This window comes from Chlorocebus sabaeus, chromosome 26 (assembly GCF_047675955.1).
Source record: "Chlorocebus sabaeus isolate Y175 chromosome 26, mChlSab1.0.hap1, whole genome shotgun sequence".
Taxonomy (NCBI): domain Eukaryota; kingdom Metazoa; phylum Chordata; class Mammalia; order Primates; family Cercopithecidae; genus Chlorocebus; species Chlorocebus sabaeus.
In genome coordinates this window covers 16,668,041-16,694,844 of record NC_132929.1, presented here as the reverse complement: position 1 = coordinate 16,694,844, position 26,804 = coordinate 16,668,041, and the positions used below count along the sequence as shown (strand labels likewise).

The 26,804-nt window shown below is 49.8% G+C and overlaps 1 protein-coding gene and 1 long non-coding RNA gene across 9 annotated transcripts; one reads left to right on the top strand and one right to left on the bottom strand.

The window, feature by feature from the left end:
• Positions 1 to 7: 7 nt before the first annotated feature.
• Positions 8 to 14,739, bottom strand: SPINT1 (serine peptidase inhibitor, Kunitz type 1). Of its 8 annotated transcripts, none has more exons than XM_008016991.3 (11): positions 13,215 to 14,730; positions 12,373 to 12,912; positions 4,461 to 4,588; positions 4,084 to 4,222; positions 3,781 to 3,999; positions 3,625 to 3,651; positions 3,179 to 3,304; positions 3,016 to 3,066; positions 1,600 to 1,770; positions 1,338 to 1,385; positions 8 to 888 (listed from the first exon to the last, which is right to left on the bottom strand). In XM_008016991.3, the coding sequence occupies exons 2-11, from the start codon at positions 12,845 to 12,847 to the stop codon at positions 683 to 685; spliced, it is 1,590 nt and encodes a 529-aa protein (XP_008015182.1). In that variant the 5' UTR covers positions 12,848 to 12,912; positions 13,215 to 14,730; the 3' UTR covers positions 8 to 682. The 8 variants fall into 8 exon arrangements, with proteins under 8 accessions (XP_008015182.1, XP_008015184.1, XP_008015181.1 ...); XM_008016993.3 differs by having other exon boundaries at positions 3,829 to 3,999; positions 13,215 to 14,711; XM_008016990.3 differs by having other exon boundaries at positions 13,123 to 13,229.
• LOC119628017 (uncharacterized) lies at positions 13,114 to 21,909 on the top strand. Its single transcript, XR_012091462.1, has 3 exons — positions 13,114 to 13,222; positions 19,259 to 19,406; positions 21,619 to 21,909. It is a non-coding gene; the product is annotated as an uncharacterized lncRNA (long non-coding RNA).
• The last annotated feature ends 4,895 nt before the right edge of the window (positions 21,910 to 26,804 follow it).

Genomic DNA, 26,804 nt, shown 5'->3' with positions numbered 1-26,804 from the left:
CCAGAAACCCCACAAACCACTTTTATTACCCTGTGGGCGGGTTGGACTGTGATGTTGGAGAACCCTGGGGGTGGGGGCTGTGGGATGCAGCTGAGCCTCTCCTGGCTCTGTCTGCCGGTCCAGACCAGGTTGGGGCTGGTCAAGGGCAGGGAGCCCAATCTTGGGGGAAGAGGAAGAGAGGATGGAGAGGCCAAACAGGCCTCTTCCCCACCTCTTCACCCATGCCACAGCATTAAATAAACAAAAAGCAACTCTTTACAGCACAAACTACACAGGGAAGTCCTTCCTCCCAGCCCTGGGTGCACAGCGTGGAAGAGGAGCTCTGGAGGACGGGGTTGGGGCCTCCAGGGTCTGATACCACCCCACGCCTCTTCCTAGCGCCATGGGGTAGGGACAGGCAGCTTTGAACAGAGGAAACAAAACTCCAACTTCCTCCAAACTCCTATGCAGGCAGGTCCATCTAGTCTGGTACTTCTGGTCCAAGGGTTTTCTGCTCCTTCCAAACCCTTTCTCAGGATCTAAGCTTAGCTGAGACTTCTCCAAGAGGGGCTGGAGCCCTGGTCTCTGAGGCACAGTGGGCCTGGGAAACAGGCAAGAGTCTAGTTCCAAAGTTTTTCCCAGCCCAGCCCTCTGCCTTGGCAAGCAGGAAGCAGGGCCAGGTGAGAGCCGGCAAGACCCAGGCTCAGAGGGGCTGGGTGGTGTGGTTATAGACCAGGTGCTCCGTGTCCTCAGTAGTGGAGACAGTGGAGCTAGCAGTGGTGGGTGGTGGGTGGTGGTGGTGCCTGTGGAAGCCCTTTCTCTGGTTCTTGAAGAAGCAGTAAGCTAGGATGGATACCACCACCACAATGCAGATGACCAGGAACACTGCGACAGCCATCTCCACAGAGCCTGGGGGAAGAAGGGGTAGAAGAAGGGGCTCCCATAGCCTGCCTGGTTCTGACACCCACCCCCACTCTATGGAAGGGACCAAGTCAAATGGATGCCAGGTGTGGAAGGACATGGGCACCCGACTCAGACCTCCCACATATGAGCAGCTGAACAGCTCTGTGCGGGAGCTCAGAGGAACTCCGGTGGGCCTCAGGTCTCAGCTCAAACTGCGTTCCTTGCAGTTAGCTTGGGGGAAGCTTGGGACGCTGCTGACAGACATCGGCACGCACTTTACTGTACTCCCTCCCTCATGTGTGGCAGGCATCCCTATCTGATTACGGTACTCTGTCTCTATGGGCCACCTTGGCATCCTTCTCAACACAGGTTGGCTGTCACAACCCATCAGATGGAGTGATCCGTGAGTTGATACCTACATGCCAACCTCAGTTACAGGACAGACCAGGGCTTACCTGTGTTGGGAATGGGGTTTTCCCGCCTCAGGCCAAACACATCCTTCTCTGTAGAATGATGAGGGGAGAGACCAGTCAGTACTAAGGGCTCAGAGACTCGGCTGCTCCCCAGTGCCCCAGACCCCGCACTGCCATCCTCTCCCACCCCTACCCTAGGCACTCTGAGGATGGAGGGGTGACTCCCACAGGCCTGGGGACACAGTGGAGGCCACTGGCTAAGCCTTCCCCCTGTACATGCCCACCCTCTCACTGGCCCACTCACTGGAGATGCCGCCACAAGACTCGAGGCACTGCTGCTCTTCCTCAAAGTTGTTCTTGTTGCCATAACAACCGCCATAGGTAAAGCGGGCACAGTGTTCGCTGAAGGGGTTGTAGTACCAGCGCGGGATGCTCTCCTTGCAGAGTCCTGTGTCTGGCAGATCCACACAGTGCCCTGGGGGGTATGGAGCAGGCTGTGGTGAGCGAGTCCACGGCCTCCCTGCCACCTTCTGCTAGGCTCCATGTGGCTGCTGCCCAGCACCTCCCCACCCACCACGGCTCAGGGAGGGCCTGAGAGGCCCCAAAACACCTGGCCCAGCTGCAGTGGTGCCAGAAAAGGGAAGACAAAGCCTGGACAATAATTATAGGCACAAAAGTAAACTACGCTGACTCACAGTTATTTCAATTTGCTTTCAGCTTTTCTGACCGGGTCACAGTCTCAGTTTTCCAACACTGGGTCTTTGTTGGTCTTTCCAACACTGGGTGGTTTACCTCTTTTTTTTAGACAGGGTCTCGCTATGTTGCCCAGATTGGCCTCAAACTCCTAGGCCAAGCGATCCTCCCACCTCAGCCTCCCTAGTAGCTGGGATTCCAGGTGTAAGCCACCACGGCTGGCTGATTTACATTTCTTAACAAAGAGGATGGGCCTCAGGGTCTGAGCCTTGGCCGGCAACAGCATCCAGCTAGAGCTTATTATTATTATTATTATTATTATTATTATTATTATTATTTTGAGACAGGGTCTCACTCTGTTGCCCAGGCTGAGGTGCAGTGGTGCCATCTCAACTGACTGGTCTCCATCTCCCAGGTTCAAGTGATCCTCCTACCTTAGCCTCCTGAGTCGCTGGGAGTACAGGAACGCATAACCACACCCGGCTAATTTTTCTATTTTTTGTAGAGATGGGGTTTTGCCATGTTGCCCAGGCTGGTCTTGAACTCCTGAGCTCAAGCAATCTGCCAGCCTTGGCCTCTCAAAGTGCTGGGATTATAGGCGTGAGTCACCGCGCCTGGCAAGCTAAAACTTTTGTTTTATTATATTTATTTTTGTTGTTTTTTAATGTTTGGCAAGTAATAGTGGCTTCCCATTTATGGTAGTGATGTGAAAGTTCCTTTTTAATATATTACATTTAAAAGGTAACTGATTAAGTAAATAAGATCTGAGTAACATGCGGTGGGCATGGCTGAAATTATGAAGGTGTTCGGAGAATGACTGATGCCTGGAAAACACAGAGCCACAGAAGAGAGCCCAGGACCCAGCCAGGGAAGAAGCTGAGCATCTGGAGAACTGGGAGCCCACCCCAGTTCTTTGTGCCCACAGGCCTGTACACCCGGCAGGCCCCTCAGGCACTGCTGGATAGAAATAGTGAGGACGGCAGTGTCAGAGTCTGCCCTGATCCAGGGCACCTGGGGAGGATCTCACCTTTGTCACTGGGGAAATGGATGCGCTGGAGCTCGTCAAAGCCACTCGTGTCTGCAGAGATGAAAGGTCAGAGGCTCAGCCCCAAGGGTCTCCCAGGGGTTCAGGGCAAGGCTGTCAGGACCTCCCTGTCTGCTGCCCAACCCCCTCTATTCCCCAGCCTCACATTTTTCACAGGTGGCCTCGTCGGAGGCGTCGGGGCAGTTGGGGGTGTCATCACACTCCAGGAAACTGTCGATGCAGCAGCCATTGCTGCAGCGGAACTGGGTGGGCTGACAGGTGCCAGAGCACACTGGGTGGGGGCGGGACGGGTGGAGGGGAGGTCAGGCTCAAGCAAAGAACAAGTGCCCAGGGTCCATCTTCTACCTGGGCCTGTCTGCCCAGACACAGCACATCCCCCATTCCCTTTCCACCGACCCCACTCCTCTCCCCACAGACTGGGCGGATCCTCACAGGAGGATGCTGGGCTAGAAGGGGAGGGATGTTTGTGGTCCTTCCATAAACTCTGAGGGGAAGAACGGCTTGGGCAAAGGCAGGCTGCTCAGGGGCATGGGGATGATATGGGCTGGAGAAGTGGAGGGGATGGGGGATGGGGAGGGGAGTAAAGCCCACCTGGATGGTGCCTTTCCATGGAGGGGCCTGGGAGAGAGAACAGAGAAGTGAGAGGAGGCATGACCAGGCTCCAGTGGGGATAAGATGATTCGGGTGGGTGGGCAAGGAAGAACTCTCACCACCCACCTCCCTGGCCACAGAAGAGAGACCACTCACCCTGGGGGAAAGTCGCCTGAGCCCCAGAGCTGCCTCTCAAAGGCCCACCTTGCACACCCCGACAGGCTAGAATGCACTCTTCTTCCCGAAGGTAGTTGTTCTTGTTGCCCAAGCAGCCTCCATAAACGAAACTCTTGCAGATCTGCTCCATGGGGTCATAGTACCAGCGTGGGAAGGAGCCCCGGCAGCGGCCCACCTTGTTGGATGCGAGGCAGTAGTCTACGGGGGAGAGCTTATGAGGGGACCGTGCAGCCAATCCGCAGAGCGGGGGCTCCAGGTGCTGCCTCCTCACCCCTCCCTCACCTTCTGTCTGCTTGGTGGACAGCACAGTGACTGTGACGTTGGCCGTGTCCTCTGGGTGGTCTGAGCTAGTCACTGTCAGCTGGAACAGGTAGGTGCCTTCCTTGAGTCCCCACAGTTCCACCTGGTTTGGGTCTTTCCTCTGCACACAGGAGTGGCCATCAGCCTTGGGCACCCCCTGATGCCTTGGGCTGCCCCAGGCTCAGCCAGACACACACCCACACCCCTGGTGAGGCCAGGGGGACTTGGATTAAATGCATCTTCAGCCTCTCTCCTCCCCATCCCATCCGGGGCCACTGGTTGGCCTAGGGCCCCAGAAAGGGGCTCCCAGAAGGCTGGCAGGCAGAGGGCGGGGTCGGAGAGTCAGCCCAGTGTCTCACCTCTACCCTGACATCCGTGTCACCCCGCAGTAGGCGCCAATCTGTGTTTTCCACATCCTTCAGCACCAGGGGTTCCTGGGGTTGTACCTTCAAGTCTATGCCCGCCCAGGTCTTGGGGATTCCAGACCCTGGTGGGGGGAGAAAGTGAGATAAGGTCAATTCTCACTAGATGGACCAGGCTTCTCCTAGGAGCAAAGTGGGGTGGTGACAGTATGGGCCCCACCTAGACCAAACGGGGACTCTGCAGCCTGCATGGGGTGCAGGTGGGAGCCCCCAACAGAACCAGCTTCTTGATCTCTATTCAGAGACAGCATGTTTTTGGTACACTGAAGATATTTTTGTGTTGTAACCCACTTTCTTTCCTTTTTTTTTTTAGAGATGGGGTCTTGCTATGTTTCCTAGGCTGGAGCACAGTGACTATTCACAGACTCGAGCATGGCCATTATAGCCTCAAACTCAAGCAATCCTCCTGCCTCAGCCTTGTGAGTAGCTGGGACTAAAGGTGCAATCACCACACCCAGTTGTAAAACCCTCTTTCTGAAGCAAATTACTGAACAAATTGCCATCTGATCTTAGTGAGTAAACACACACACACACACACACACACACACGTGAGGGAATGGGCTTGTTTCTATTTTCTACAATAGAAACACCTCAGACAGACTCGGCTTCCAGTTACAAGGGGTCCTGGGAGCCACACCCTTCCTTGACTTGACAGTGCCTGTGTCTGAGGCTTCCCCACCTCAGGGTCAGGGATCAGGGAAGGTGACAAGCACAGTGCAGGATCGCTACCTGTAGGGGCTGAATGGCGGCCCCTCCAAGATATGTTCACATCTAACCCCTGGGACCGTAACCGTGGTCTGATGTGGGAAGAGGGTCTTTGCAGAAGTGATTAGGATCTCCAGATGAGATCATCCTGGATGAGCTGGTGAGGCCCCAAATCCAATGACAAAGTATCCTCATAAGAAACAGAAGAGAAGACAGAGTGAAGGAAGAGAAGGCCACGCGGAGACAGAGGCAGAGACTAGAGTGATGCAGCCACAGCCAAGGTATGCCTGGGGCCACCAGAAGCTGGAAAAGACAAGGAAGGATTCTCCCCTAGGGTCTTTGGAGCGCAGCCCTGCTGACACCTTGACTTGGGGCTTCTGGCCCCCAGAACTGTGCGAGAATAATTTTTTTTTTTTTTTTTTGAGATGGAGTCTTACTCTCATCCAGGCTGGAGTACAGTAGCACAATTTTGGCTCACTGCAACCTCTGCCTCCAGAGTTCAAGCAATTCTCTTGCCTCAGCCTCCCGAGTAGCTGGGATTACAGGTGTGCACCAACATGCCCGGCTAATTTTTGTATTTTCAGTAGAGATGGGGTTTCACCACATTGGCCTGGCTGATCTTGAACTCCTGACCCCAAGTGATCCTTCTGCTTCAACCTCCCAAAGTGCTGGGATTACAAGCAGGAGCCACTGCACCTGGCCAAATTTCTGTTGCTATTTTCTGTTTGTTTGTTTTGTTTGTTTGTTTGTTTTTGAGACAGAGTCTCGCTCTGTTGCCCAGGCTGGAGTGCAATGATGCAATCTGGGCTCACTGCAAGCTCCGCCTCCTGGGTTCGCGCCATTCTCCTGCCTCAGCCTCCCAAGTAGCTGGGACTACAGGCACCCACCACCACACCTGGCTAATTTTTTTTTTGTATTTTTAGTAGAGATGGGGTTTCACTGTGTTACCCAGGATGGTTTCGATCTCCTGACCTCGTGCTCCACCCGCCTCAGCCTCCCAAAGTGCTGGGATTACAGGCGTGAGCCACTGCACCCAGCAAATTTCTGTTGTTTTAAGTCAACCAGTTCATAGTCATTTGTTACAGCAGCTCTAAGAAATTAATACATTGCCCTTCAGGGGATTAGTCCAGTTGGGCAGATAAGACCCCATGACATGAAGCAACATGTGGACAAAACAAGGCAGTGGACATTCAGAGAAAGGAGGCCACGGCAGGCTAAGAGGATAAGGGAAGGCTTTCTGGAGGAGGGAGAAAGGATTTTTTGATTTTTTTGTTTTTGTTCTTGTTTGGTTGTTGGGAGAACGTAGGGTGTTGTTGAAAATGGCAGAACACAGCTGGGCGCGGTGGCTCATGCCTGTAATCCCAGCACTTTGGGCAGCCAAGGCATGCAGACACAAGATCAGGAGATCAAGACCATCCTGGCTAACACGGTGAAACCCCCTTTCTACTAAAAATACAAAAAATTAGCCGGGCATGGTGGCACGTGCCTGTAATCCTAGCTACTCAGGAGACTGAGGCAGGAGAATCACTTGAACCCAGGAGGCGGAGGCTGTAGTGAGATGAGATCGTGCCACTGCACTCCAGCCTGGTGACACAGCGAGGCTCCATCTAAAAAAAAAAAAAAAAAAGAAAATGGTAGAACTCATGAGAAACCAAAACAAAGTAAGGAGTTAGGAATTTGCAAGGCCAGTTCGGTGGACAGTAAGGAGAACAGCTGGGCTTGAGTTGACCTAAAAGCACCCTGGATGCCAGGCCAGGGTGTTTGGACACAGCAGGAGTAACATTCAAATATTAAACAACTGGTAGTACAGAAAGGGGACAGACACTGGCCATGAGCAGTGGCGCAGAGTCCTGGAGGCCACGGCTGCACCAGACATTGACCTCTTAGATACATGACAGAGGTCCAGGAGTTCAAAGGGAGGGGCCAAAGGCTTGGGCAGCAGGGACACTCCTGAGCTCTGGGTGGCAGCTGTTTGCCCATCCGTTTGGAAGTATTCTGTGGCACGAGGAGGCTGACAAGTAGACCGATGCAGTGGTCCAGGGCGGATAGAACAGGAGTGGCCCGAATGCCAGAGCAGTCAAGGGAATGGAGACAAGGATGTGAGAAACAACGCTGGGCTGATGCTTCTGGTTTCTCCCCTGCCAGTCTCTGGCAACTGGGAAGAAAAAGCCAGGACACAGGCAGAAGGGAAACCGGATTTAGAGGGAACATATGGGTTAAGTCACAGCGAAGTTAAATTTGGGAGAAAGCAAGCCACCCAGAACCAGCAGACAATGAGGGATAGGCATGGCTTGGAAAGAGAGGCGCTGGCTGAGTATACGCTGGGCAGCATGCTAGGGACTCCACCTGCATCAGCCATACCCGGGGTTGGCACTAGCCTGCAGGCCAAATCCAGCCCACCATCTCTTATATTTTGGAATGGATGAAAAAACAAAAGAAGAATCCTTTTTTATGACATGTGAAAAGCACATGAAATTCAAATTTGTGTCCATCGATTGGAACACAGCCTTGCCCATTACATGTTGTGTATGGCCGCTTTCATGTAACAGCAGAGCTGAGTAGTCACGAGTAGGACTGTATGGCCCACAGAGCCTAATAATTTTCTATTTAGATCTTTACAGAAAAAGTTTATTGTCCCCTGGAGTCCATCGTGTACCTTTATAACCAGCCTGCCACACCTACATTCTTACCTCTTTTCAGATGAGAAAGCTGACACCAGAAAGATTAAATGGCTTGTTCAGAGTCATTCAGTTTCTAAAGGCAGAGCTGGGATTTGAACCAAGCGAATGCTCCACAGCGAATGCGCTCTCCAAAACGTTAATTCTATAGGTTATCCACCTGCTCAGAGGTGTGATTTTAATTGCTTTTATAATCTTGGGTTTTTAAATTTTGCTTTCCTAGTTTAGGTAATACATGTATGATATAAAATTCAAAAGGTGGCTGGGTGTGGTGGCTCATACCTGTAATCCCAACACTTTGGGAAGGTTGAGCAGAAGGATGGCTTGAGCCAAGGAGTTTGAGACTAGCCTCGGCAACATAGTGAGACCTCGTATTTACAAAATAAAAAATTAGCTAGGTGTGGTGGCTACTTAGCTATTCAGGAAGATGAGGCTGGGAGGATTGCTTGAGCCTATGAGGTCGAGGCTACAGCGAGCTGTGGTTACACTACTGAATTCCAGCCTGGCTGACAGAGTGAGACCCCATTTCAAAAAAAAAAAAAAAAAAACATCAGAAAAGGAAAAACCAAAAGGAACAAAAGGCTAGTGAAAATTAAGTTACCTCTTCTCCTTCTCCTTAAGAAGGAACCTTCTCCAGCAGGTTTATTACCCCAAAGGTATCCATTTATGTGTGTGTGTGTGTGTGTGTGTGTGTGTGTATGTGAGAGAGAGAATATCAAGAGACAGTATTTGAATTTACAGGCATGTGAGTTCTTCATCTTGTTTTGCCCTTCATATATATTGGAAATCGTTCCCTAGCAACACATGAAGAGTTTCCTTTTGTTGTTGCTGTATCATATTCATTGTATAAATGTATCACAATTTATAATTTATTTAACCAGTCCCTACCAGTTTCCTGATTTAGATTTTCTTTCTTTCTGTCCTAAGAACTAAACCATGCTGCCTTAGGGTTTATTATTATGATGAAAACAACATCACAGTATTCAATTATAGGATGTGTTGACAGACAATGCGATTGTTTCCAATTCTTCGTTATTATAAATAATACTACAGGGACTAACTAACTGGTAAGTTGTTTTACCCGTGTATAGGTACAGCTGCAAGATGAATTCCTACAAGTGGAATTGTGTCCAGGGCTGTGTGCATTTAGGTTCGAGAGATATTGCCCAACTACCCTCCACAGAGGCTCTCTAGAGAGTTTTTTCAAGTGTTAGAGTGAATGCAAAGAAAAGAAGAGAAGGTAAAGAGATAAGAACATAGGAAGGTAAAGAGATAAGCTAGTAGGAGGCTGAGTCACAGGGATTCCTCTTTGGTGAGGCAGAGAAAGCAGAGCCAATGGGGGACTCACAGAAGGTGGTCCTGGGGCTGAGAAGACCAGGATGCACAATGACAGCAAAAGGGATGGGAAGGGAGAGATTTCAGGAAGAAACATGTTGAATGTTTCAGAGGCCTACAAAAATAATAGAAAGAGAACTGGGTTCCAGGGATTAGGGGAAATAAGACAGGAATGAGCAGGAACGAAAAGTGGCTGTCTGGAGGCAACTTCCCAGCCCAGGGGCTTGGTTGACAAGCAGGAGAGTACCCTGAGAGCACATGCCAAGGGAGTAGTGAGCTGGGAGGAGCCCAGTCCTCCATCCTTGCATTTTGTAGAAAGAAGACAGACTACTTAGCAGTCTGTCTAGCAGACAGACAGGCTAGCCCCACTAGGCCCCCAGAGTGGAAGTAGCATGCAGAGTGATGCATCAGACTTTGAGCTGAATCAGAGGCTGAATCTCACCCCCACACAACTCAGTCCTCTCCAAGCCCCAGCCCCCAGGACCAAGGAGCAGGTACCTTGCCTTACCACTCCCTTCTTCCCACCCCCAAGAGAGCAAAGGGCTAGAGTAGCAATAAAACCAGCCCCTCCCCCAGTTAGTTACCAGGTCTCAGGACCTCAGGGAAGTGCAGACTCCACCTCCTAAGCCACTTCTTCGTAGGACTAGGGAGGAGGAGAGGTGGGGGAAAAGAAGGGGAGAGGAGGAAGTGCAAGCTGCTCAGACTCCAGCTGCAGGAATCTACTGGCCTGGCCTGGCCACAGGCAGAAAGAGGAACAAACAAGGCAGAAAGCATTCTGGGGAGCATTTATCTATGCAATAGGAGAATCAAAGGTTTGGAAGCTCTCAGCGCCCGTGACCCACCCAACCTGCCTCATCCACCCTAGCCCTTAATGACTCTACCCTGTCATTACCCACCTCCAACCTCTCTAACTGGACCCAGCTAAGAATAAACCCCTTGACACACACACAGCTTTTCCCACTTCCCAAAGCACTGCAGTACTCTAAGAATGGCCTAGAATGGCCTGGAGCTCATACTCAATCCAAGCCCTACCTGCCTCCCTCAATGTACCAGGAAATCCCCACTCCACCCTCTCTTGTGGCAAACAGGCAGGTCCTGGGGGTTTCCAGATGAGGATGGCTGGTCTCAAGACCATGGGGCCACAGTCCAGCTCAGCTCCCTGACCAGACTCCAGAATTTCACACTCTGGCCCTGGAGAGGGACTCCCATGGGGCCTCTGTGGAGCAGGAAGGGCAGGAGCAACTCAGGTCAATAAGAGTCATCACCACCTACACTTTCTGCTACTTCCTTGTGGAACAGGCTGCAGCCCTGGTCCAGTGGGACTTGGTGGCCCAGCCTGGCCCTCAGATATGTCCCCCTCCCATCCCCAGGAATCCCCATGTCACCTCTCCTCAGAGACCCAGGAGAGCACTGGAAGGATAGGGAGAAAAGAGGACCCTTAGCCTGGCAGAGTGACTAGCCCAGGAAAAGGCTGCGGAGGAAAGCCCTTTCTCCACTTTCCAGAATGGAGACCTCGCCCAGATGTGGCCCCAGTCCAGTTTTGGCCCCTGAACTCCCCAATCTCCAGCTCTGTTATCCACTGGGCTATGTTGGGTCAGAATGCTAGGTTTTTACCAGAGAGATGGTCTTGTGTGAAAAACAGCACGGGTTATTTATTATTTCAAAAAAAGAAAAAAGAAAAACAGCACGGGACTTTTGGAAGTCTCCCATGTGGTGAATCCCAGGCCTACCATTTATGGGCAGTGTTATCCTGGGCAAATTCTTTAACATGGGAGTCTCAGTTTCCTAATCTAAAAAGTGAGATGACTGCTAGTAGCACCCCTTTTGGAAGTTGTTGTGATGAGGCCTGAGTGAGAGGATGTGTGGCACAGCAATCAGTAAGCTGTAAAGTGCTCACGGAGCTTATGAGAGGTGACCCTCCCCTGCCCTGGAGTCCCACCTGGCCAGAACCCCAGGTAGAGAGAATGGGGAACCAAGGCTCTGGACTGGCCCTGATCCCAGCAGACAGTTCAGCCCCGGGAAGAAAGAGGAGGAGCCCTGGCCTTCACTTTGCCCTTATCCATGGAAGTAAACAAGGCTTGGGCTACCAGATTCTAAGCAGGGAGAGCCCTGTCTGGCTCATGCACAAGCACACACACCTGCCTGGACAGCTGACATCCCTTCCCTACTAGGTATACATACCAACAGGCTGACTCACCCCACAACCCTCCTCATCCCCCACCCCAGAGCCTCTAGGCTTCTGTGCCTACAACATCACTCCTCTCCCTTTGGATCAACTGCAGACTGGGCTTGTTTTCTAGTCTCGGATCTGGCAGTCTTCCTGGACCACCAAAAGGCCAATCCATTCCTAGGGCGTAGAGAGATGCTAAGAAGTCCCAAGTCCAGCCAGTGGAGGAGTCTATGGCCAGGCTCACCTGACAGGGCATCAGTGTACCCAGACCAGTGCTTGGCCAAGGTGCCTTTCTAGTCACCAGACCATCCAGACAGCTCGCTCCTTCAATCAGCCTATCAGTGCCATAGGTCAGGAGTCCTGGGGACTGCCTCTCCCCTCCAGTACACACAGACCAGAGCCAAAGGCCTCCCTGTGAGCACCAGCCCATCACCTCTGAATATCCTGAGTCCAGGAGACAGAGCCTGGGCCTTGCCCTCCCTACTCGTGTCCCCTTTCATTTGTTTACTGTTTGTACTGCCTACTTCTAAGGAGGACTTCGGGTAGAAGTAATCCCAGCACTTTGGGAGGCCAAGGTGGGTGGATCGCCTGAGGTCAGGAGTTCAAGACCAGCCTGGCCAACATGGTGAAACCCCGGCTCTACCAAAAAAGAAAAAAAAAATTAGCCGGGTCTGGTGGCCGGTGCCTGTAGTTCTAGCTACTCAGGAGGCTGAGACAGGAGAATCACTTGAACACGGGAGACGGAGGTTGCAGTGAGCAACCAGAGATCATGCCATTGCACTCCAGCCTGGGTGACCAGAGCGAGACTCCACCTTAGAAAAAAAAGAAAAAAGAAAGAAAAAAAGGCAAAGAAAAAAGAAGTGGACTCTCCTTAACTCCTCTCTGATGTTCGCCTCCCCTAGGACACTACAACCAGTCCCTTTTCCGAGTCTCTCCAAACTCATCCTGACACCCTCCTCACCTCCAAAGCCCTGGGTCTGCAGCTGGCGGTAGGAGCGGTATACTTCCCTCGTGAGGTAGTTGATGAAGCCCTCCCTGGGCGCGAACTTGCACACGAAGTTCTGCTCGTAGAGGCAGTTGATGAGGAAGCAGGCGGCGATGGCGTCCTCCCCGCGGTCGGGCTGCAGCTCCACCAGCGCTAAATTGCAGTTCTGGGTGGTGCAGCAGGCGCGCACACAGTCCCAGCCCCGGCGCACGCTGGGGGACTCTAGGAAAGTGGCTCCGTTGCTGACCGAGGCATTGGTGTCCAGCACGAAGGCAGGCACCCCGGCGGTAAAGAGGTTCAGGCAGTCGGCTCCCGCGGGCAGCCCCGGGGGCGCGGGCGGCGGCCCGGCCTGGGTGCCCTGGAGGCCGAGCGCGCACAGAAGCCACAAGGCCACTGCAGGGATGCGGGCCGGGGCGAGGCGGGTGCCGGCCATAGTCCTCGCAGGGGCCATCGCCTTCCTCTCCAGGGGGATCACCTTCAGAGCGCGGGCCTCTGGGTTCCGAGGGTGCTGGTGACCTGAGAGAAGGGAGGGGACAGAGGAGGAGACACATCTGATCAGCCGGGGAGACTTCGGAGGAGGCGGGCCGGCCAGGAGGAAGTGGCGGGGAGGAGGGACCGGAGCACCCCGGGAGCGAAGAGGGAGCACGGATCCTGCCCTCCCAAGCGCCCTCCAGGGACCCGGCCGCCAGACGGACCGACAGGCGGACCGCTAGGGAGCTCACGTACCCGGACACACGCAAGAGCGCAGAACAAAGGGACGGACATGCTCCAGCCCGCTCCGCCTGCGCCTCGGCCTCGCGCGCCGGGGCCCGGGTTACCTGCGCAGGTGAGTTGGGTGGGGCCGGGTCAGCCGAGGTTCCGGTCCCGGCTTCCTGCGCGTCTCGGACCGCGGCTTCCGCCCCCGTGCTCGGAGAGCTGGGGTTCGGCCGCCTTCTCCCCCTGGTTTCTGGTGAAACTGAGTCAGCGCCGTCGGGGCGGGGCCGACATTCACTTCTGCGCTGCCGGCCCCGCCCACGCCCGGTGAGCGGTGGCCGCCTCCAGCGCCGAGCTCCAGGCCCGGCCCTGCCGGCTCCGCGGCCCCGCAGCCCGGGCGCCTCCCCGGCAGCCAGCTCCCATAGGGGCTCTCGGGCTCCATCCAGTCTAGCCTCGCGAGGGAGCCCCGCGCCCGAAGCGCATCTCCAGCCCGGAGGGGACGCGGCCCGGACGGGAGGGTCCGGCCTCTGGGGCGGCGGCCTCTCGCCTTCCTTTCCGGCCGGGGCCTGCATTCCCAGCCCCAGACCTGAGGCCCGATGCAAATGATCTTTCCGGCCCTCAGGAAATCATTTCCATTTAGTGGCGGGAAGGGAACACAAAAGTTGCGTGGCTGCACCTGTGATAACTGGGATCCGGGATGTCTGCCTCACTGTCAGCTCCGGGAAGCCCTCCCTGCTGTCAGGGTGAGAAACGGAGGTGATTCCCCGCGTCCAGGCTGCCCTGGCTCATTGGACTGTTGCCCCTTTCCCTGGGGCCCAGGCTTCCTCTCTTTCACAAAAGGAACGCTGCTGGCCACTTTCTTCCAGGGAAATGTCATCCTCGGAAGCCTGGAGGTTCTCCAGTTCACCACGTAGCTGAGTTATTGCCCTTCACGAAACCGTGGACTCCTTGAAGCCAAGCTTATTGCTCCTCCTGAGTAAAGAACTCTTAAGAGACCATTCTTTACACGGCAAGGGTCTGAACAGGTGAAAGACAGATGAAGTCAGAGCTGGAGGAAGGAATCACATAGAATGCTCTCTTACAATAGAGATTCCAAACCTTTTCCTGATGGCTTAACAACCCCCAACCCAATGGGAACATTCTTCCCAGTTTCTCATCCAGAGCAGCTTTGCCTAGCAGATCCTGTGGCCAACCCTTGGATTTTGCTGAACTGCGACATCCTCCAGCTGCTCATTTGATGCGTGTTGGGGTGGGAATCTGGGGCCTGTCTCCCCTTCTCTGGATTTTTAGGGTTTATCCACAGACGCTGGCACACTAGTGGATATAGAACAATGATGGTGTGCCGGAAATGAAGAAAATGTTTGTGCAGTCACTGGGAAGACTTTTGTGATTTGATTTTTTTTTTTTTTTTTTTGAGACGGAGTCTCGCTCTGTCGCCCAGGCTGGAGTGCAGTGGCCGGATCTCAGCAAGCTCTGCCTCCCGGGTTCACGCCATTCTCCTGCCTCAGCCTCCCGAGTAGCTGGGACTACAGGCGCCCACCACCTCGCCCGGCTAGCTTTTTTTTTTTTTTGTATTTTTTAGAGACAGGGTTTCACTGTGTTAGCCAGGATGGTCTCTTCTCGATCTCCTGACCTCGTGATCCGCCCGTCTTGGCCTCCCAAAGTGCTGGGATTACAGGCTTGAGCCACCGCGCCCGGCCTTCTTTTTTTTTTTTTTTTTTTTGAGACGGAGTCTGGCTCTGTCACCCAGGCCGGAGTGCAATGGCATGATCTCGGCTCACTGCAACCTCCACCTTCCAGATTCAGGTGATTCTGCCTCAGCCTCCCAAGTAGCTGGGCTTACAGGTGCGCACCACCATACCCAGCTAATTTTTGTATTTTTAGTAGAAACGGAGTTTCACCTTGTTAACCAGGCTGATCTTGAACTCCTGACCTCAGGTGATCCACCTGCCTCAGCCTCCCAAAGTGCTGGGATTACAGGCGTGAGCCACTGTGCCCAACCTCAAGAATCTTAATACAGGGGAATATTACCTTATGGTAATATTACATTACCATAAATTTATCATTACATCCATTACACACACCATTATAAAAACCAACATGAATTCAGCACTGACAATGCCTAAAGTCTGTTCCTAAGCACTGCCCATACATTACCCTATACTCAAAACAAATCTAGGGAAGTACTGTTTTTAGTCCCATTCTACAAATGAGCAAACAGGCTCAGACAGGTAAACTGATTTGTCAGGTCATTCAACAGTAAAGTGACAGAGTAGGGATTGGAGCCCAGGCAGGCCAACCCCATGGCTTCAGTGCTTAAACCCTGGACTTTATGGTCCTTGCAATTCTGACTTCATCTGGAAGTTCTGCCCTCACCTCAGATTCAACTTGCTTGAACCCATAACTCACTTTTTTTTTTTTTGTTGGGGGGGACGGAGTCTCGCTGTGTCGCCCAGGCTGGAGTGCAGTGGCAAGAACTCGGCTCACTGCTAGCTCCGCCTCCTGGGTTCACACCATTCTCCTGCCTCAGCCTCCTGAGTAGCTGGGACTACAGGCGCCCGCCACCATGCCCGGCTAATTTTTCATATTTTTAGTAGAGACGGGGTTTCTCTGTGTTATCCAGGGTGGGGTAACTCACTTTCACGTGGTGAGCAGCCACCATTTGTTGAGATGCCCACTGTGTTCCCTCTAGGCACTTGACATAGGATTGCTAATGCTCAGGACAACTCTGGAAATTGTTTCCACTTTGCAGAAAGGTTCACTGACTCCATCAAGGTCAGGCAGTAAATGAAGGGTGGTGACAGGTTGTAGAGAAGTTAAACTTGTGAGCTTCAGACTCAGACTACTGGGTTTAGCTCTTGCATCTGCCACTTACTATTCGTGTGGCCTTATGCAAGTTATTTGATCTTTCTGTGCCTTAGTCTCCTTGAATGGGAAATGGGGCTTCATAGGGTTTTTTATGAGGATTAAATGAGTTAATGCAGATAAAGCATTTGACACCGAGAGTTCTCAATAAATGTTACTTGAAATGACAACAACAACAACAACACATGCTGGTGAGGATGCAGAGAAAAGGGAACGCTTATACCTTGTTGGTGGGAATGTAAATCAGTTCAGCCACTGTGGAAAGCAACTTGGAGATTTCTCAGAAACTTAGAACTACCATCAGCTCAGCAATCCTATTACTGGGTATATAACCAAAGGAAAATATATTGTTTTTCCAAAAAGACACATGCACTTGTACGTTCATCACAGCACTATTCACAATAGCAAAGACATGGAGTCTACCTAGATGCCCATCAATGATGGATTGGATAAAGAGAATGTACTTCATACATCCCATGGAATACTATGCAGTCATAAAATGAACAAAATCATGTCCTTGCCAGCAATACAAATGCAGCTGGAGGCTATTATCCTAAGCAAATTAAGGCAGGAACAGAAAACCAAATACTACATGTTCTCACTTATAAATGGGAGCTAAGCATTGACTACACATGGACATGATGATGGAACAATAGACACGGAGGACTACCGGAAGAGAGAGGGAGGGAGGGGAGCATGGGGAACGTGGGCTGAAAAACAACCTTTTAGGTAATATGCTCACTACCTGGGTGACAGGCTCATCTGTACCCCAAACCCTATACCCATGTAACAAACCTGCACATATACCCACTGAATCTAAAATAAAAGTTGAGGCCGGGCGCAATGGCTCATGCTGTAATCCAGGCACTTTGGGAGGCTGAGGCGGGAGGATTGCTTGAGCCCAGGAGTTCAAGACCAGCCTAGGCAACATGGCAAGACCCCATCTCTATAAAAAAAAAATACAAAAACAGAGCCAGGCATAATGGCGCATGCCTGTAGTACCAGATACTCAGGAGGTTGAGGTGGGGGGATTGCTTGAGCTGGGGAGGTCAAGGCTACAGTGAGCTATGATCATGCCACTACACTCCAGCCTGGGTGAAAGAACTAGACCCTGTCCCAAAAATAAATAAATCAAATAAAAGTTGAAATGATTCTTTTAAAAAAGTGACAGAGCCAGGATTGTATCTGAAGTCTTTCTGACATTAAAAGCCGTACTTTCCAAATACTACCTTATGCTACTTCTTACATACTAAAAAGAAAAACTACATATGAAGAGAAGAAAGACTACAAGGTATTCCATCGAAGTAGTGAAAGTGATGGTATTTGAATGGTGAGTCTATAGGATAACATTTCTTCTTTCTCGTTTAAAAAATATTTTCCAAGATCCCTTCAGTGAACATGGGATGCTTCCATAATGAAGAGAGAGACACACCGTGATGACCTCCACATACCATATTTGATGACAGTCTTCCATGGTAATCACTCACATGCATCTCTTGTCTGTTCCCTCTGCTGCTCTTGATCTAGGCTCTGTGCCAGCTTCATGATGGAACTCCAGGCCACCCTGCACACTGCCATGTGGTTCCCTCCTCCGGCCCTGCCTTCATCTGTCCCTCACCTGTTCAGACCCTCAGTGATCCCCAAGAACTTCTCTGGGGCAGAGTGTACAGAGCCAACCGTTCCCTGGATGAAGTTCAGTATTTGCATAGGCAGAGAGTGTCAGAGCTGTCAGAGGAGATTCAGCTAAAACCCTTCCCCTGGCTGGGGACCGTGGCTTACGCTTGCAGTCCCAACACTTTGGGAGGCCAAAGTAGGAGGACTGCTTGAGGTCAGGAGTTCAAGACCAGCCTGGGCAACATAGTGTCTAAAAAAATAAATTTTAAAAAACAACCCGGCCAGGCGCAGTGACTCATGCCTGTAATCCCAGCACTTTGAGAGGCCAAGGTGGGTGGATTATGAGGTCAAGAGATTGAGACCATCCTGGCCAACATGGTGAAACCCTGTCTCTACTAAAAACACAAAAATAAGCTGGGTGTGGTAGCATGTACCTGTAGTCCCAGCTACTTGGGAGGCTGAGGCAGGAGAATCACTTGAATCTGGGAGGTGGAGGTTGCAGTGAGCTGAGATCGCGCCACTGCACTCCAGCCTGGCGACAGAGCGAGACTCCGTCTCAAAACAAAACAAAACAAAAACCCTTCTCCTTATATGTAGCAAACTGAGGCCCAGAGATTTGGCCTTGGTTTGTTCATAGACACAAGGCCAGCTCCAGACCTCAGGTCTCTTGACTGCCAACCTTAGGCCCTTTCCTTAATTTGAGCTGCCTTCCTGCAAAGTATTTGCAAATGATACTGTTTTCTAACTCTACACTGCCGGCCCTATGGGGAGTTCACCTCTTCTCTTCTCTTCTCTTCTCTTCTCTTCTCTTCTCTTCTCTTCTCTTCTCTTCTCTTCTTTTCTCTTCTTTTTCCCTTTCCTTTCCTTCTCTTCTCTTCTCTTCTCTTCTCTTCTCTTCTCTTCTCTTCTCTTCTCTTCTCTTCTTTTCTTTTCTTTTCTTTTCTTTTCTTTTCTTGATGGAGTCTCACTCTGTCACCCAGGCTGGAGTGCAGTGGCATGATCTCAGCTCACTGCAACCTCTGCCTCCCAGCTTTAAGTAATTCTCTTGCCTCAGCCTCCTAAGTAGCTGGGACTGCAGGTGCCCACCACCATGTCTGGTTATTTTTTTTATTTTTTGGTGGAGACGGGGTTTTACCATGTTGTCCAGGCTGGTCTTGAGCTCCTGACCTCAAGTGATCCACCCGCCTCGGCCTCCCAGAGTGTTGGGATTACAGGCATAAGCCACGGTGCCTGGCCAAGTCTGTGTAGCTGTTTTCTTAGGCCATGTAGCTCACTCTTTTCTTAGGCCGTGTAGTTCACTTTCCCACTGCAAGCTTTGGGAAGAGAAGCCCTGTGCCACAGGCTCCATTTCTATTTGCCACATCACAAATACCAATCATTGCTTTCAGGAGTGGATGATTTGATGAGAATATTCAGTTCTTACACCACTACTAGAAGAGGAGCACTGACTGCCTTGTGTGGAAGTGGTCTGGCAGTTTCTGTAGGTAGGAGTGGTGGATTGTCTGCAAATGTGGCCACCGACAGCGCCTCCCATTCCTGTGTGTACATGCTGCTTCTCCCACTAGAAGGTGTCTTTTACTTTCCTTCTCTTTGAATCTGGAACTTGCTTTGACCAGTTGGACCTAGCAGAAGTGGGGCCCGGTGACTTGCAGGCCTTATGAAATCTCGTAGCTTTGTTTTTCCCTTTTAGAGCCAGCTGTGATATAAAGAAGTTTGTCTGTGCTGCATGAGAGAGATGCCACCTGAAGACAACAAGGCCCTGGAGGATGAGAGACTCTCAAGGAAAAGAGAAGGGCCTGCCGTCTTCCAGCCACGCCGGCCCCCGACTGAGGAGCTGGGTGAGGCCATCTTGCATCTTTAGCCTCAGTCAAGTTGCCTCAGCAGAGACTAGCTGACGCTGCCAAGCCCTGCCCAAGTTACAGAATCATGAGCAAATAAATGACTGTTTCTGTTTTAGGCTTTTACATTTTGGGGGTGGTTTGTGTGCCAGTAATAACTGAAACAGATAATATATTTATGGAATAAACTTTAGTTTTAATGATCTAAGTAAAAAAAATGATTTTTTTTGAGACAGAGTCTCGCTCTGTTGCCCAGGCTGGAGTGCTGTGGCACAACCACAGCTCACTGCAGCCTCGACCTCCCTGGTTCAAGCGATCCTCCCACTTCAGCCTCCTGAGTAGTTGAGACCACAGGTACGTGCCACCACACCCAGCTAATTTTGTAAATTTTTTGTACAAACGAGGTCTCGCCATATTGCTGAGGCTGGTCTCTAACTTCTGGGCTCAAGCCATCCTTCTTCCTCAGCCTCCCAAAGTGTTGGGATTACAGGTAGGCGCCACTGTGCCCAGAAAATTTAACTTTTATTTTAAAAAGACAGTCCCTCTCAGTTAGTGCTACAGCTCTGTTAAATCAAATTTAGCTTCCTTACGTATTTTAAGTTTCACCTAAAGGTTTCTCTGTACATAGTGAACTATCACCTAAATGGAGGTGGAAACAGCCTATAATCTACCCTTGTGCCAAACACCAAGTTTTGGCCAATCAAAAGGGGCCAACTGTTCAAACCCTCTTCAAATAAGGCAAACACTGAGCTGTAACCAATCTGGCTGTTTCTGTCCCTGTCTTCCATTTTCTGTACATCACTTTCCTTATTCTGTCCATAAATCTCTGAGCCTACTCTGGCTCAGAAGGCTGCCCAATTTACCAATCGTACTTTGCTCAGTTAAACTCTTAAATTTCATTTGGCTATGGATTTTTTTTTTGTTTTGAGATAGAGTTTCGCTCTTGTTGCCCAGGCTGGAATGCAATGGCTCTATCTCAGCTCACTGCAACCTCTGCCTCCTGGCTTCAAGTGATTCTCCTCCCTCAGCCTCCTGAGTAACTGGGATTACAGGCATGCGCCACCATGCCTGACTAATTTTGTATTTTTAGTAGAGACGGGATTTCTTCATGTTGGTCAGGCTAGTCTCGAACTCCCAACCTCAGGTGATCCACCCACCTCGGCCTTCCTAGGTGTTGGGATTACAGGCATGAGCCACTGCACCCAGCCTGTTTTTATTTTATTTTATTAAGTTCTGGGGTACATGTGCAGGATGTACAGGTTTGTTGCATAGGTAACATGTGCCATGGTGGTTTGCTGCACCTATGAGCCCATCACCTAGGTATTAAGCCCTGCATGCATTAATTATCCTTATGCTCTCCCTCCCCACAACCTACCCCACAGGCCCCAGTGTTGTTCCCTTCCCTGTGTCCTAAAGGATTATTTTTGAGGAATTCTTCTAATGTCAGAAATGCTCACATGAGGGTGGAGGGTACAGGGAGGTGATAATGAAAGGATACAAAGCCTCAGGAGGAAGTTTGACATTTTTGTATGAGATCTATTGTACATGGTAAATATAACTAATAATTGAGAACTGTACATTTCAAAATTGCCGAGAGAATAAATTTAAAATGTTTTCATTATTAAAAATATTAAACATTTAGCTGGGCGCGGTGGCTCAAGCCTGTAATCCCAGCACTTTGGGAGGCCGAGACGGGCGGATCACGAGGTCAGGAGATCGAGACCATCCTGGTGAACACGGTGAAACCCCGTCTCTACTAAAAAATACAAAAAACTAGCCGGGCAAGGTGGCGGGCGCTGTAGTCCCAGCTACTCAGGAGGCTGAGGCAGGAGAATGGCGTAAACCCGGGAGGCAGAGCTTGCAGTGAGCTGAGATCCGGCCACTGCACTCCAGCCTGAGCGACCGAGCCAGACTCCGTCTCAAAAAAAAAAAAAAAATTAAACATTTGAAAAAAATGCTCACAATATTCCATTGTGGTAGGTCGCTTCCAAATGGCTCCCAGTGATCCTTACCTCCTGGTACTAATGCCTTGTATAATTTCCTCTCCTTGAGTGTAGGTGGACCTGGTGACTTGCTTCTAATGGATAGAATCAAGCAAAAATCATAGGATGTCACTTCCTGGATTTGGTTACAAAGACTGTAACTTTCTCTCTCTTTGTCTCTCTCTCTCTCTCTCTCTCTCTCTCTCTCTCTCTCTCTCTCTCTCTCCTAGTGCCCTTGGTGTGGTGGAAGCAAGGTGTCATGTGATAAGTAAGCCTCCAGAGAGGCCTGCATGGCAGGATCCAATGTCTCTAGCCAACAGCCTCTGGGGACCTGAGACCTGCCAACACCCTTGTTAGTGAACCTGGAAGTGGACCTCCTGCTCTTGGACCTTGAGGTGACTATAGTACTGGCTGACACCTTGACTGCAGTCCCTGAGCTGGGGTGTCCAACTGAGCTACTCTCAGAATCCCCCCTACTGAAACAGTGATATAATAAATGCTTATTGTTTCAAGCTGGTAAATTTTGGAATGCTTTGTTATGCAGCAAAAGATAACTAATACATTCATCACTGAAAAAATGAGGATATCAGACTATAAACTCTTTATTTAGTCGACCTTTTAGGGAACTAATATGGCCATAAATATCAAGCCTCCTAGGCCGGGCGTGGTGGCTCAAGCCTGTAATCCCAGCACTTTGGGAGGCCGAGACGGGCGGATCACGAGGTCAGGAGATCGAGACCATCCTGGCTAACACGGTGAAACCCCGTCTCTACTAAAAAAATACAAAAAACTAGCCGGGCGTGGTGGCGGCGCCTGTAGTCCCAGCTACTCGGGAGGCTGAGGCAGGAGAATGGCGTAAACCCGGGAGGCGGAGCTTGCAGTGAGCTGACATCCGGCCACTGCACTCCAGCCTGGGCGACAGAGCCAGACTCCGTCTCAAAAAAAAAAAAAAAAAAAAAAAAAAAAAAAAAAAAAATCAAAAAAATCAAGCCTCCTACAATTTTGCACATTCTTTGACTTTGTAGTTCTACATCTATAAACCTCTCTTAAGAGAAATCATGGATGCTAACAAAGAAATAGTTACAGAAATGTTCAGCAGAGGAGCACTATTTATAATGGCAAATTGGTGGCAATCCGCACATCTAAAGATGGGATTGAGTGACTAAATCATGGAGTCACCTCTAATAGAACAGGTTGGGGTTCATTAGTGAGTTTTAAAAACAGTAAAGGGATTTGCCACTGGCATTTGAAAAGTTAAAATAAAATTAAATAGAATGAAAAATATCAGAGTAAGGACAAGTTTTGCTTCATAAGAAATTTAGCTTTATATTTGTACACGTGTACATTGTGATATTAAATTCCTTACTCTGAGTCATGGTCCAAATTTTGAAAAACTGAAGTGTTAATAAAAGATGTATATAAAACTACTTAAGTCAGGCATGGTGGCTCACACCTGTAATCCCAGCACTTTGGGAGGCCGAGGTGGGCGGATCACCTGAGGTCAGGAGTTCTTAGACCAGCCTGGCCAACATGGTGAAACCCCATCTCTACTAAAAATACAAAAATTAGCTGGGTGTGGTGGCAGGCTCCTGTAATCCCAGCTACTCAGGAGGCTGAGGCAGGAGAATCGCTTGAACCCAGGAGGTGGAGGTTGCAGTGAGCCGAGATGGTGCCATTGCACTCCAGCCTGGGGGACGAGAACGAGACTTTGTCTCAAAAAAAAACAAACAAAAACAAAAAAAATTAGCTGGGCATGGTGGCAGGTGCCTGTAATCCCAGCAATCAGGAGGCAGGGGAATCACTTGAATCCTCGAGGCAGAGGTTGCAGTGAGCTGAGATCTCACCACTGTACTCCAGCCTGGGCGACAGAGTGAGACTCTGTCTCAAAAAATAAATAAATATAACTACTTAATGACATAAAATGTATCCAAAATATATTAAGTTATAAAATGTATTCATAAAGTTAGAAAATGATTAATTTGGTGAAAACCCAAACAATATATGAAAAAAATGGAAAATAAATAAACCAAACAGATAATTTATACTTTTCTTTATTCATTTGTATTTTAGAGTTTTCCACAATGAGCACATCTTCTTAAAAACTCATTTCTTGAATAATCATACTAATTTAAAAGTTTTCCAAATAACTGTATATAGTATTTAACTATGTTAAATATATATGTGTAGAGGGCCGGGTGCAGTGGCTCAAGCCTGTAATCCCAGCACTTTGGGAGGCCGAGGTGGGCAGATCACCTAAGGTCAGGAGTTTGAGACCACACTACCAACATGGTAAAACCCCGTCTCTACTAAAAATACAAAAATTAGCTGGGCGTGGTGGCAGTTGTCTGTAGTCCTAGCTACTCAGGAGGCTGAGGCAAGAGAATAGCTTGAAGTAGGGAGGCAGAGGTTGAAGTGGGCTGAGATCACACCACTGCACTCCAGCCTAGGTGACAGAGCAAGACTCCATCTCAAAAAAAAATAAATTAAATTAAAATAAAATGAAAAATATATATAAAGACTAGAAAAAAATAGACAAGAAAGAAACTTGTCAGAATGTTAGTGGTGGTGGTTTTTGTCTGGTGGGATTATGGGAAATTTTGAATGTTAAAAAAAATTTTTTTGAGACAGTCTTGCTCTGTCGCCTGGGCTGGAGAGCAGGGGCACAATCTAGGCTCACTGCAACCTCCACCTCCCGGGCTCAAGACATTCTTCTGCCTCAGCCTCCCGAGTAGCTGGAATTACAGGCACGCGCCACCATGCCCAGCTAATTGTTTGTATTTTTAGTAGAGATGGGGTTTCACCATGTTGCCCAGGCTAGTCTCGAACTCCCGACCTCAGCCTCTCAATGTGCTGGGATTACAAGCGTGAGCCACCATGCCCAGCCATGTTTTAGAAAATGTAAAAAAGTTTATAAATAAACATATTTTTCTTCTATAATAAAGTTTTTAATAAAAGAAAAGGCATTTAAAAAGAGCAACCTGGTTCTGTTGGGGTCTGCCTGCTGCCCATTTTATCTCAGCACTGGACCTGGCCCAAGCCAGGAGAGCAGGCAGGCACCTTTCTCCCTGCCCAGGCCCCCGCCCTCTTTTTCTGCCCTGATGTGGCTGTGTGCTCCTGGTGGCTTTTATCTCTCATCTCATCTTGGATCTCGAGCTCCCTTATCTTTGGGCAAACTTACTGATGAATGGTGGCACCAATAGGCCAGGGAGGAGATGTGGGTCACTGCTAAGTTGGAAGGATATCAATAAGGCGCCTCTTGCTATAAATAATGGACATCACTCATTAGTGTGCCATCAAGCTTCATGGTATCCACGCTGAGTGCTCATATAGAATCTTACCAACCCCCAGTTTACGAATGAAACACGTTCGTGGAGTCTGCATGCATGCATCTGTCTGTCCTGGTGTAGGCTTTCATAAAGTTTGCATGTTTGTGTGTCCCCAGCCTATTACCAGTCAGTATCTGTTAAATGTTACCTCCTAAATAGCTCTCCAATCTGCCTGCTTCTTGCCATTGACAGCACTACCTCCCCTACTAGCTCTACTGCAATGGCCTTCTAGCTGACCTCCACCAGCCCTTCTGCGCCCTCTGATTGTCTTTCTGTGCAACAGCCACGGTGATTTTTGGAAGTTTAAATCTGAATATGTCAACTTGCCCAAGCACCATCTTTTAAGACTCTTCAGTGACTGCCCAATGCCTTTTAGATGGAGAGAAAATTCCTCAATGTGGCTTACAAGGCCCTGCGTGGGTATCTCAGCCCTTTCTCCTGCCTCATTTTCCCTCTCTCCTCCCTCTGTTCTAGTGCCATTGACCCTGTTAGTCCCTTGTACTCACCATCTCCCTTCTGCCACCGGGCCTTTGCATGTTCTCTGCATTCTGCCAGGCCAATTCTTGCTGGCTCCTAGGCCAGGTTAACTCCTACTCATCTGTCAGAATTCAGTCCAGATGTTATCACTCTCCAGGTTACACCTTCATTAGACATTCATATAGCACCTCCTACTTTTCTTCAAATCACTAAATGAAATTGCAATTTTACATTTATTTGATTAGTTGATTATTGTTTATTTATTTTCCCACTAGACTATAAGTTCCTTCCATGAAGGCAAGGAACTGTCTCTTTTGTTGTTTTTTGTTTGTTTTTTGTTTTGTTTGTTCTTTGTTGTTGTTTGTTTGTTTTGAGATGGAGTTTCGCTCTTGTTGCCCAGGCTGAAGTGCAAAGGCGCGATCTCGGCTCACTGCAACCTCCGCCTCCTGGGTTCAAGCAATTCTCTTGCCTCAGCCTCCCAAGTAGCTGGGATTGCAGGTGCCCACCACCACGTCTGGCTAAATTTTTGTATTTTTAGTAGAGATGAGGTTTCACCATATTGGCCAGGCTGGTCTCAAACTCCTGACCTCAGGTGATCCACCTGCATCAGCCTCTCAAAGTGCTGGGATTACAGGTGTGAGCCACCGTGCCTGGCTTTGTTTTGTTTTTGTAGAGACAAGGTCTCACTATGTTGACCAGGCTGGTCTTGAACCCCTGGCTTCAACCAATCTTCTCGCCTCAGCCTCCCAAAGTGCTGGGATTACAGGTGTGACCCACCGTTCCCATCCTGTGTCTCTTTTGAATAACCAATCTCCAGTACTGAGCATAATGTTTGACCTACCAGGGGAGCTCATAAAATCTTTGTTAACTGAGTGAGTAAATAAATGAACAAAACACAGTGACTCTTCTCATTTAGTTTCTTTTCCTGAAAGGGCTCTCAAACCCTTCAGAAGACAGGGAACAGAAGAGGCAGGGAACTATCATAATAATGCCTCCTGGCTACAGAGTGTTAAAGTGACAGCTGAGTCAACAAGATGCATCCTAGAGGCCCCCTCCTCCTGCTCAGGAAGAGAGCCACATTGATGAAAGCCCAGGCATTGGCCACCAGAGCCTCGCCAGGAGGGCAGGGAGAGCGGGGAGGTAAATAAAGGACAGGAATGAATGTCTACTGACAGGGACTCTGTGTTGGATGCCATGCTAAATGTTTACAGGCATCATCTCATTTTATCTTCCCAACAAGCCCAATCTGCAGATGTGAAAACAGACTATGAAACTTGGCCAAGGATTATGAAACCAATGCAGGACAAAGCTGAGTTGAACTCAGATTGTCAGCCTTCCTCCAAAGCCAGGGCTTTTCCTGGCTGCCATCTTAGCTTCCAACACCTCAAACACCTCCCTCACCTTCTTAAGTGAGGGCCTAAAATTTCATCATTAAACTGTCATCCATTCGCCTTTTTCCTTTTTTGAGACAGGGTCTTGCTCTGTCGCCCATGCTTAAGTGCAGTGTTGCTATCGTAGCTCACTGTAGCCTCGAACTCCTGGGCTGAAGTGATTTTCCCACCTTCCAAGCAACTAGGATGACAGTTGTGCACCACCATATCTGAGTAATCTTA

Bases quoted from the DNA above. Each gene is read 5' to 3' on its own strand.
- SPINT1 (XM_008016991.3), bottom strand. From the start codon at position 12,847: ATGGCCCCTGCGAGGACTATGGCCGGCACCCGCCTCGCCCCGGCCCGC. The intron at 3,067-3,178 runs GTGAGGCTGGGG...TCATCTCTGCAG, and splicing joins CGAGGCCACCTGTGAAAAAT to ACACGAGTGGCTTTGACGAG. The intron at 1,771-3,015 runs GTGAGATCCTCC...CATACCCCCCAG, and splicing joins CCATTTCCCCAGTGACAAAG to GGCACTGTGTGGATCTGCCA.